General features: G+C 48.9%; 1 protein-coding gene across 1 annotated transcript in view; it reads left to right on the forward strand.

Moving 5' to 3' along the window:
• lrp1aa (low density lipoprotein receptor-related protein 1Aa) overlaps positions 1-12,500 on the forward strand; it is a 149,331-nt gene that overhangs the window by 57,975 nt on the left and 78,856 nt on the right. Inside the window, exons 7-12 of the mRNA XM_031567561.2 lie at positions 3,655-3,817; positions 4,707-4,929; positions 6,588-6,777; positions 7,271-7,414; positions 10,489-10,725; positions 11,338-11,518. Coding sequence (XP_031423421.1) covers positions 3,655-3,817; positions 4,707-4,929; positions 6,588-6,777; positions 7,271-7,414; positions 10,489-10,725; positions 11,338-11,518 — 1,138 coding nt within the window. The remainder of the gene's footprint in view (positions 1-3,654; positions 3,818-4,706; positions 4,930-6,587; positions 6,778-7,270; positions 7,415-10,488; positions 10,726-11,337; positions 11,519-12,500) is intronic.

Below are 12,500 nucleotides of genomic sequence, written 5' to 3' on the forward strand. Positions count from 1 at the left end.
TGTGTGCGTGTGTGTGTCTGTGTGTGTGTCTGTGTCTGTGTCTGTGTGTGTGTGTGTGTGTGTGTGTGTGTGTGTGTGTGTGTGTGCGCACGCTTAGGGCCAGTTCTGCTCTTTTTTTCTTTCTAGGTGTTGTTGCCCAACTCTCCTCCTCTCTCTCTTCTATTCTGCCTATCCTCCTTTTTCTCTTCCCAATCCGAGGTTTAGGCAATGCCTTCCAGAGCCGTCCGCTGGAATGTTGTCTGCAGGAGTCGGGACTTTTTAAAGATTGAGCACCTTTGGAAATACGGCCCTCTGATTCCAGTAAAACAAAAGACGTTGTGTGAAATGCCAAGTTTCCTTTGTAGGAGTTAGAACCCACTTTCTCCTCCTTTCTATTCCCTACCTCTCTCTCTCTCTCTTTCTCTCTCTGTCTTTCTCTCCCTCCATCTTTCGTCTTGTTTGCTCCTCTATCGTTTGTCCTTTCTTTCTAAGTACTTCCTTAGCATGCTCTCTTCCTTAGCACGCTCTCTTCCTTGATAATGGTTTATCTTTCTCTCCGTCTCCGTATATCTCTCTCACCTACTTCAGTGTCTCTCAATCTCTGTTTCATTTAGTCTCTTTTTGGCTTTCCTCTTTGGGGATAAAACTGTCTTTCTCTTGGCCTCTCTCTTTCTCTCCCTCTCCCTCTCCCTCTCTATTTTATAATGGATTATCCCACTGTCCTATATCTACGTAGCAGTCCTGTCTCAGAATGATGCTAACTGCATGATGCTAACTGCATGATCCCATGGACCAGGCAGAGACTGGTGTGGAGATCCTCTCGCATTAAAGCAACTATCAGGCAGTGTAGATTACAGAATAGTTCAATACAATGGGAGGGAGCTGATTCAGCATCACTGTTCAAGGCACTGACCTTCAGTGGGAAAGGAGAGAGAGACAGAGAGAGAAGGGAGGGGACATTGGGGGTTGAACTATTGTGGTTGTTGTATGGACTTTAAGATGTCTGTGTGTGTGTGTGTGTGTGTGTGTGTGTGTGTGTGTGTGTGTGTGTGTGTGTGTGTGTGTGTGTGTGTGTGTGTGTGTTTAGGGTATCAGCATCCCTGAAGAGCATGGAAATGTGGTGTGGTGATGGTTGCAGCTGTGAAAACACATAACTTTGTGGGAGGCAGTGTAATACATTCAAAGACACACACACACACACACACACACACACACACACACACACAGAAAGAGGCCTGACTCAGCTCTTGTGAACAGAAAGGGCTCCATTGTAAGAGTAAAACAGAAAGGAGAGAAGTGAAGCCTATAGGATCATACTCATACAGCCCTCAATAGTAATATTATGACTATATAAAGACAGTGGTGGATCCAGCCCACTGGGTGTGTGTGTGTGTGTGTGTTACAGGCAAATCCATATGTGCTTTAGAGAGAGAGGGAAAGAAAGATAGTTTTTGAATGTCTCTGTGTGTGTGTGTGTGTGTGTGTGTGTGTGTGTGTGTGTGTGTGTGTGTGTTTGATGTGTGATCAAGTGCGTGGGCGTTTTTGTGTCTGTTCTGTTTAGTGTCTGCATGTGTACACTGTGTGTGAGTGATGTGTGTGCATTCAATTGCATCTATATATACTGTGACGGTTTGAGTGTGTTGAAGAGTAAACAAAAACGTGTGAGAGAGAGAGAGGGGGAAAAAATCTGTGTGTGTGTGTGTGTGTGTGTGCGTGTGTGTGTGTGTATAGGTGTCCCTGAAATGGCATAGTTCTGAGATTCCTCAGCTTGGTGTGTTTCCTGTGGGGCAGGGCCTGTTCCCTCTCAGAACTACACCTTCACTAAATAAACACACTTCAGCAGAGGGAAATAATAGAGAGAAGGAGGGAAAGAGAGAGAGAGAGAGAGAGAGAGAGAGAGAGAGAGAGAGGGAAGGGAAAGGAAAGGAAAGGAAGAGGGATGGAGAGAGAGAGAGAGGGAGGATAGATTCCTATGCACTTTTGTTTAAAAAATGTTCCTGTGTGAGTTTTAAACGTTCTATTTCCTATCAACAGTTATTGTCTGAAGCTCATCATCTTTTGTACGGTGTACATACTACAGTCCTGCCAGTGTGTTTATTTTGAATCCAAATCAGATGATACAAAACTCTGATCGTTTATTTGTGAGTCCAATTAATTTGTTGACTTCATGCTTGATGAACTTCTGACCCACAAAGGACCTCCCTCGGAAAGCATCTAAATTCCTGCAAGTGTACTTTGTTTTAGCAGAAGTCGAGAGGCGTTTGAGCCCAGTTCATCCGCAGTTCAGACCATTTGGAATGTTGTTTGTCAGGGGGCGCTGAAGTGGCTGATGAATGCACTCGTTAATCAAACAATCAAGCAAATAAATAATCTGTCCCGCCTATTAAAACATGGGCGAGCGGCTCGCCCCTCCCCAAAGTGCTCCAGATGTTCTACCAGAGGGTCCGGAGAAATAACAACAACAGCAGCAACAGCAGCAGCAGCAGCAGCAGCAGCAGCAGCAGCAGCAGCAGCAGCAGCAACAGCAGCAGCAGCAGCAGCAGCAGTAACAACAGCAGCAGCAGCAGCAGCAGCAGCAGCAAAGGCCCTCCCTCAGATTCAGATCTAGAGAAAACAGCTCTGTGGCACATGGTAGTGGTTGTTACACGGTGGAAATTATTACATTTATTTGGAACATTAGGTGCCTAATGTTCTAACTTAAGGAACCGATCAGCAAGGTGTGGCCATTTTTCACGTGTCATTGTTGAGTTTGTGTATGGACAGCTTGTCCGAGGACAGATGCAGTGGCGGTGGTGGAGGAGGAAGGTGGGTGGTTTGGGTGTAGTCCAGGGTGGGCTTGTTATTAAGGACTATAAGTACCGCTCCCAGCCCCAGGTTGTGTTTAGTCTAGTTATAAGCAGACTGAGTGCTGAGATGACCAATGTCACGATCCTGAGCTCAGGGAAATGACAAAGAGTGAGTGGAATTACTGCCTGCGAGGGACTACCTCCCTGACACTGTGTGTACGTGCCTGTGTGTGTGTGTGTGTGTACATGTGTGTGGGTGTGTGTTCAACATGGCTGTTTGCAACACCGCCTGTTATTGTTATCTAATTTGGACCCTCGTCCGTCTTGTAGCCATGAGTCAGTCCTAACGGCCCCCTTGCACATATGCGCACAATCACACACACACACACACACACACACACACACACACACACACACACACACACACACACACACACACTGGCTCCCCATGGCCACATGTCTATGAAGTGTCTCTGGACAGTTGAGGTAAATAAACACGGGGGCTAGTGGGCGGGTATTTACATTAGAGATGGGGGATGGGGGGGGGGGGGACTGCTGCAGGGCATGGCAGCCATATGTCTCAACACTTCAATGTGTCGGGGCCTTAAGGTAGTCAGACAGACACACATTATCATTACCTCATCCCTGTGTGTGTGTGTGTGTGTGTGTGTGTGTAAGGTCCTTCTCTCAGTTGTTGCACAGATGTTAACCTAAAATAAAGGGAGTGAGTGTCTTAATGTTTGCATCCTTTCACCCCTCTCTCTCATCCCCCCTCTCTCTCTCCTTCTCTTCCTCCCTCCCTCTCTCTCTCTCTCTCCTTGCTTCTCCCTCTCGCTCTCTCTCTCTTTCTCTCTCCCCCTCCTTCTCTCTCTCTCTCTCTCCTGTACAGATGTGGAGCAGATGGCCATTGACTGGCTGACAGGAAACTTCTACTTTGTAGATGATGTGGATGACCGTGTGTTTGTGTGTGACAAAGACGGTACCACCTGCGTCACCCTGCTGGACCAGGAGCTCTACAACCCCAAAGGCATTGCACTTGACCCCAGCATGGGGTGAGGGAGCATGCAGGCACACACACACACACACACACACACACACACACACACACACACACACACACACACACAAACAGAGAGAGAGACTCACAATCTCCCCCACAACCTACACACATATACACACACACACGCACACACACACACACACAGACACTCACAATCTCCCCCACAACCCACACACGTACACACATATACACAAACACACAAAAACACACACAGACACTCACTCAAAATCTCCCCCGCAACGCACACGCACACACACATACACAGACACACAGACACACAGACACTAACAATCTCCCCCACAACCCACACACGTACACACATATACACACACACACAAAAACACACACAGACACTCACTCTCACTCAAAATCTTCCCCACAACACACACACACACACACATACATACACACACAAAAAAACACACACACACACACACTCTCACTCACATGTCCCCCTGCTACGCACAAACACACATACACATGTGCGCATGTGAACACACACACACAAACACACACACACACACACACACAGACACACAGTTCTGAATGTTTATTTCCATTGGTAAAGTTTCTAAATGTATAAACAACCTTATTCTTCTTTAAACACTTTGGTTTTCATGAGGGCTGCACTAGCATGTGATTCTAAAGAGGTACTTATCTGGTCATGTATATTTCAGTTGTGACCATTACTTCCCATCTCTCTCCCTCTCTGTCGTTGTATCTGCTTCCCCTCTTTTTTGCTTACTTTTTCTCCTTCATTCTATTCTCTCTCTCTCTCTCTCTCTCTCTCTCTCGCTCTCTCTCTCTCTCTAACTGTATCCCTCTGTTTTTCTCACCACTTTCCACTCCTCATTTTCTTCCTCACTCTTTCTCAACCACAGAAAGGTCTTTTTCACCGACTACGGTCAGATCCCGAAGGTGGAGCGCTGTGACATGGACGGCCAGAACCGCACCAAGCTGGTGGACAGCAAGATCGTCTTCCCCCACGGCATCACACTGGACCTGGTCAGCCGGCTGGTGTACTGGGCCGACGCCTACCTGGACTACATCGAAGTGGTGGACTACGAGGGAAAGAACCGCCAGACCATCATCCAGGGCCTACTGGTGAGTGAAGGTGTTGGGCCATCATCCAGGGCCTACTGGTCAGTAAGGGTGTCAGGTCAAAATCCAGGCCCTACTGGTCAGTAAGGGTGTCAGGCCATCATCCAGGGCCTACTGGTCAGTAAGGGTGTCGGGCCATCATCCAGGGCCTACTGGTCAGTAAGGGTGTCAGGCCATCATCCAGGGCCTACTGGTCAGTAAGGGTGTCGGGCCATCATCCAGGCCCTACTGGTCAGTAAGGGTGTCGGGCCATCGTACAGGGTGAGTGACCCTGGCTCGGTGGGCTTTTAGTGTGTTCTGGACAGGCAGGGCCAAACAAGGATAGATGCGTGTGCTGCTCATGTGAGATCTGTGTGAGGTCAGGTCAGGTCATCTTGGTTTGATGCCAACAGGTCATGTTGCAGACACTTTTGTCCCAAGCCAAGTGCAGTATGGATATGCATGTTCATCAGTAGGTAAGTAAGTAAGTGAAGTGTATTGCTTGGAGACATTTAAACCAAAGTGCTATACCAAAGGACATTAAAGTTAAAAGTTAAAAATACAAGAGAAACATACCAATAACAACAATGAACAACAAGGGACAAATACACAAATAAACATGACAACAGATTAAAAGGCTAGTGAATAAAAATGTGTCTTTAGCATAGAGTTAAAAACAGAGATGGAGGAACCATGTCTATTATCCATTGGCAACTGGTTTCACTGTTGTGGAGCAGCAACGGCAAAGGCTCTGTCACCTTTGAGTTTGAGTCGTGACTGCGGAACATAGGACAGGAATGGCTTGTCAGATCTGAGAGACCCGGGGGCTGAGTGCCAGGGAATAAGGTCTGCGATATAAAATGGGGCCTGGACATTGAGTGTGAAAGCAATCACCAGATTGAATCCTGAAAAGGAGCAGGGAGCTGATGACGAGAGGTTAGGACCAGTTATGTGCCAGCCTTGCAGCTGCTTGTGGCTCCATAGGTTTGGTACCCTGGCTGCTCCACCAGTTGAGCCTCAGGAACAGGCTCAGTGTTGGAGAGGGTTTCTCACTGGCCGTCAGTGCGTCTTTGCCTCCCTCTCCCCCCATGTTCAGAAAAGGATGACCTATAAGTTCTCCTCAGATGGTGGTGGCTGTCAGTCTTGTCAAAATTGGCTCGTCACAGATGCCATTTTCTTTCTGTGACAGCCAGGATGATGGTCATTTGTATTCATTAAGTCTGTGCAACACTTCTCTTCAAGCCCGCTCAGTGTCATTATCAGTAATGTATGAATGATCCTCGGGTCTCAGTGAAATGGCCATAATGCCCTTTAGTGGGACAATAGGCTAGAGAGAGAGAGAGAGAGAGAGAGAGAGATGCCATTTTCACTCTCTTTCTGTCAGTAATGTGTCTATGTTGGCCATTAGGTCACTCTCCCAGTGTTTTACAGTACAGTACTTTTACAGTGTCACATCCTTCAAAGAATTAGTGGATTTGATGCAAGCAAGTTGGGAATAACTTTCTGAAATGCATGTAGTAAATCCTCTGTACACCGAGGGTAGTATTATATTCTAGTTTATCTAGGCTCTCTGTGTGTGTGTGTGTGTGTGTGTGCGCGCGCGCGCATGTGCATGCACGTGTGTCTTTTTTGACATGAGCAATGTGAAACAAGTTCTTGATGCCCCCTCTCCTCTCTCCTAGATTGAGCACCTGTATGGCCTAACAGTGTTTGAGAACTACCTGTACGCCACCAACTCGGACAACGCCAACATGCAGCCCAAGACCAGCGTGATCCGCATCAACCGCTTCAACAGCACCGACTACCAGGTGGTGACGCGCGTGGACAAGGGCGGCGCCCTGCATGTCTACCACCAGAGGAGGCAACCCCCAGGTAGGGTTTCCATGGCGACTCCCCGCACTGGAAAGGGGTCGGTGGGGATGTTCATGTGCTGCTGGTGGTCAGAATCTCCACATGTTGTAGAAGGTGCTCATGATCATCACTGAGAGTTTGTGGGACTACAGACTTACCCATAATGCATCACTGTGTAGGTCTCTGCTGGCGTTTGACATTTTCATGATGATGGATCACTGCTATAAGTGAAACAAGCTTGAGTCAGGAAACAGCCCATTGTCTTGGAGCACGACTCCTTGAGATTAACAGTGTTTTGAGATTAATAGTGCATCACCTAGACAATTACTTACTGAGCCGCGAGAGCCCCATTGTCTTTCAGCAACTGTGATATATTATTGATTAGTTTCAGCCTGAAGCCTCAGTGTTTGTGTTGCGTGATGTTTTTGGGGTGTCCCTCTCATTTTCTCTCTCTATCCCTCTCCCTTTCTTTCTTTCTTTCGTTCTTTCTTTCTTCCTCTCTCTCCCCCTGTAGTGCGGAGCCATGCGTGTGAGCTTGACCAGCACGGGAAAGCGGGCGGCTGCTCAGACATCTGCCTTCTGGGGAACAGCCACAAGACCCGCACCTGCCGCTGCCGCTCCGGCTTCAGCCTGGGCAGCGACGGCAAGTCCTGCAAGAGTGAGTACCACTTCCACCACCACCACCACAACTAACACCCCCACCACCACCACCACCACAACTAACACCCCCACCATCACCACCACCACCCCCACCACCACCACCCCCACCACCACCACCACTAACACCACCACTAACACCATCACCACCCCCACCACCACCACCCCCACCACCACCACCACTAACACCACCACCCCCACCACCACAACTAACACCCCCACCACCACCCCCACCACCACCACCACTAACACCACCACCACCACTAACACCATCACCACCACCACCACCACTAACACCACCACCACCACCACCCCCACCACCACCACCACTAACACCACCACCCCACCACCACAACTAACACCCCCACCACCACCACCACCACCCCCACCACCACAACTAACACCCCCACCACCACCACCACCACCCCCACCACCACAACTAACACCCCCACCACCACCACCACCACCCCCACCACCACCACCACTAACACCACCACCCCCACCCCCACAACTAACACCCCCACCACCACTACCACAACTAACACCCCCACCACCACCACCACCACTAACACCATCACCACCACCACCACCACAACTAACACCCCCACCACCACCACCACTAACACCACCACCCCACCACCACCACAACTAACACCCCCACCACCACCACCACCACTAACACCACCACTAACACCACCACCACCATCACTACTAACACCCCCACCACCATCACCACCACCACCACCATGAATTATTCCAGATACAGCAAAACAAATGGAAATGTGCCTGTTATATCAAGGTGCTGTTTATGGAGCACTGAAATGAGAAATTAATTACCCAGAGACTCTCTCTCAGTTGCAAGGGTTTCCATGTTGTATTGTTACTGAGTACAAGCAACAATGTGAGGTGTGGTGAATAAGGGTGTGATTTGGTTGGACCTCTCTTGGGGGCAGCCTGCTTCTTAAATGTCATTAATAGAAACCACAGAGGAAAGGTAGCCACTGAAGAATCTGCCCAGGTTTATTAACTTACTTTCCACCAATCAACTTCAGGCTCCACGTGTGGCACGACCAATCGAATTTGAGCCCAGATTGTGACCTCACCAGTCGTCAGTCTGTAAGAGTGAGAGTGAGAGAGATGCCTGTTCGCTCCCAGCCACTGTCTCATTAATCAGAGCGAGACCCTTTTCCTCAAGAGTGAGATGAGGCTCTGACAGAAATGGAGGAATTGATTGTTATTGAGCCAAGTCGCAAGGACGCCCAAAAGGTTGATTTGTTGGGTGGTTCCCCCACCACTACCCCGTCACCCCATCGCCAAATATCAGGGGCAGCAGCAGGTGCTGTGGCCATGCAAGCAGTGATTAATCAGGCAGGGCTGGGGCAAAATGACCTGAGGAAATGCTGATTCATGTGGAATGAAGGGCTCAGACTCCTGATCTGATCGGTGTGGATTTCTTCGGTCTACTGGGTAGAGATTGTCGGGGTTGATCGAGGCGCTGCTGAGATTATTATTGATCCACATACACTCCCACACACACCTGCATGCGCGCGACACACACACACACACACACACACACACACACACACACACACACACACACACACACACACACACACACACACACACACACACACACACACACACACACACACACACACACACACACACACACACACACATACACACCCATACACACACACCCACACACCCACACACAACCACTTTGGGTATAGAATGTCATCAGGCATGCCCTTCAGAAGGTGAAGTAGCTCATCAGTTATGCCCCTTCTTGATGGAGGGAGAGAGAATAAGAAAGAGAAAACGAGAGACAGGGAGAGAGAGAGAGAGGGAACGAGAGAGCGAGAGAGAGAACATCATTACAATGCTCACTGATTGAATTCAGCCTTCTGGGCTTTAGATCATGTCATGAGTGGTTAATTCTTATTCATAGGACACAGCACATAAATATGGGCATATAAAATGGTGCTAATGGTGTATTTTCGTTGAAGTTGTCAGATGTGCTACTACTGTTTGATGATGCATGGAGAGTGTTCTACAGACAGCCCCTTTGCTTTTAAACCCTTAACAGAATTAGTCTTAACTCCTCTCACGAGGTCTCAGACACCAGGCTGTGGAGCCCAGTGCAGAATCTCGCCATTGATGGCACTCTGAGATTCATGTGAATATAGAGTGCGTTATAAATTCAATGAATTAATTTTATTATTAATTTTATTATTATTATTGTACAGATGATCATTGCATGTGTAGGTGGTCTATAAACTCAGCAGTATTGGTGTTTGTTATCAGAGTCTTTTGGGCTAAAGCTGGGTGTGGGAAAGGCTATGGGAGTCTGGACCTCTAACCCTCTGATTGAGTGGAGTTCAGCATAACAGTGTAATGTTGAGAGCCGTTCTGCTGCTCTTTACCCTATGTGTGCTGTCAGGTCATTGGAAGATGCCCTTTACTCGACTCCATTGATCTGTGGGCTCCTTACCCATCTCCAGGTTTGGGATTTTTGGCAACAGTGAAACTTAAGAGAGTGTGTGTGTGTGTGTGTGTGTGTGTGTTTCTGTGTGTGTGTGTGTGTGTGTGTGTGTGTGTGTGTGTGTGTGTGTGTGTGTGTGTGTGTGTGTGTGTGTGTGTGTGTGTGTGTGCATGCAGAAATCAATGTCAATGGACTTGTCTGGACTTAACTCCAAGTTACAATGGTCAGTTCATCCTTTGAGGTGAGGGCAGGTTTAGTCCGTGAGCCCAATCCTCTCCGTCCTGCCTGAGTTCAACCAGTGCGTGTGCTCTCCAGCTCTCAGACAACCTGGCGCCTTGTTGTCTGTGAATCGCCCTTAGATTGTGTAAACAAAGTCAAGTCTCCACAAAAGTGATGGAGAGATGCAAGAATGCAACAAGGAATACACAGCCATTCACAGTTTGGGTTGCAACACTGCGCGTGTGTGTGTGTGTGTGTGTGTGTGTGTGTGTGTGTGTGCCCCCTCAGCGCAGTGTCTGTCTGCATCTCTTAAATTGAGAAATTTGACCTCATCAAAATGGCTGACCTCCCGTCCCCTCTCTCCTCCACAGAGCCAGAGCACGAGCTCTTCCTGGTGTATGGGAAGGGTCGGCCCGGGGTCATCCGCGGGATGGACATGAACGCCAAGGTGCCGGACGAGTACATGATCCCCATCGAGAACCTGATGAACCCACGGGCCCTGGACTTCCACGCCGCCAGCGAGTTCATCTACTTCGCAGACGCCACCAGCTACATCATCGGCCGCCAGAAGATCGACGGCACTGAGAGGGACACAATCCTCAAGGAAGGTAGAGTACCAACGCCTCAGGGACACTGGTAGTCAGTCCTCAAATACAACATGGCCTGTGACCCACTAGAGTGCAAGCGTGCTTCAGCCCATAGACACTTTTTGAGTTTTTGATGTATGGGTGTGTATAGAGATACATAGGTTCCTGCGTTCACTGTGGAATTACACTCTCTCACACACACACCCTGTCACTCATTCTCTTTCTTTCTCTGTCTCTCTCTTTCTCTCTCTCTCTCTCTGTCTCGCTTTCTCTCTGTCTCTCACTTTCTAAGTATCTCTCTCCCTCTCATTGGATAATGACAGATCTTATGTTCAGCGAGCTTGCACTTCTCATATCTATCACCCTCTTGCATAGCTTCATGCTTGTACACTTAGTCCTTATCTCAACAAGCCAGGGGTGTCCAGCCATAGCAGGCACAATCACAAAGACTAATACTGTGTTTATTTTCAGCAGCGGGATCCATCATACTGGATCGTGGCAAAACATACATTTACTCTCGCGACAGACCCAGGCTGTTAGAAATGACCTGTCACCACGCTGCTGTTATTGTTGTTGTTTGTTGTCTCTGTGCCAGAGACTGATGCTGGCTCTGTGTCTCTCTGCCTCTCTCAGGGATCCATACGGTGGAGGGCATTGCGGTGGACTGGATGGCTGATAACCTGTACTGGACAGACGACGGGCCCAAGAAGACCATCAGCGTAGCACGGCTAGAGAAGGCCTCTCAGACCCGGAAGACGCTCATCGAGGGGAAGATGACGCACCCCCGAGCCATCGTGGTAGACCCCCTACACGGGTGAGTCTGAGGGGGGGGCGCTGAGGGGGGGGGGGGGGGCACACCAACACTAATGACCCTGTTCACCAGTGGACCTGTATGGACCACATGTTAATATTTATTTATGTGTTTTTGTTTTTCGCTTTTTCTTTGTTTATTACACAGGCACCAGAGGGAGTAGAGTGTGGAGAGTGATTTTCAGAGTGTGTTTTTGTGCTCATTATTACTGTACTACGTATTAATACATGCAGTAGAGATGTAGGTGTATGTGTAGGTGTTTTTATATTTGTTTGTGAGTGTGTAAGCTTTTTCTTTTCACTGGACACGTTGGTTTTGTGTGTGTGTGTGTGGGGTGTGTGTGTGTGTGTGGGGGGGGGGGGGGGGGGGGGGGGGGGGGTGGGGGGGGGGGGGGGGGTGTAACCATCAGGATATGGTAGAGCAGCACACACAGAAAGTGCTGAGAGGACAGATCCATGACACTCAGTCATGAGTATCTCTGTTTAATTGCTTTTTTAAAGGCTTTTCACTTTTTGTGTGTAATTGTGTGTGTGTGTACGTCTGTCCTTGTGTATCTGTGTTCCTTGTGTGTGTGATAAATAGTATGTGTTTATGTATGCAGGAGACAAGGAGAGAAAGTGTGTTCATTTGTGTGTGCCAGTGTGAGTTTTGTGCCCGTATGTGCGTGTGCTTCTGCATGTGTGCGTGTGTCGATGTGATGTGTGTGTCTGTGTGTGTGTGTAGATGAGTGTGGATGTGTCCGCGTGTGTTTGTCTGTTTGTGTGAGAGGTGACCTAAGGGAGGTGACATGCAATTGTGGCAGCTGGTGTCCTGTCAGGACTGTCATCTGTTCCCCAGACTTGCCCCCCCGCCCCCACGCACACACACACGCACACACACTCCCCCCCCACCCCACCTCCCAGCACAGACATACACACACCTAACCTCCCGCACCTCGTCTCTCAACAGTTACACTAGTCCTCTCTCCCATCTCCTCCCCCCCCAC

Source organism: Clupea harengus, chromosome 5 (assembly GCF_900700415.2).
Source record: "Clupea harengus chromosome 5, Ch_v2.0.2, whole genome shotgun sequence".
Taxonomy (NCBI): Eukaryota; Metazoa; Chordata; class Actinopteri; order Clupeiformes; family Clupeidae; genus Clupea; species Clupea harengus.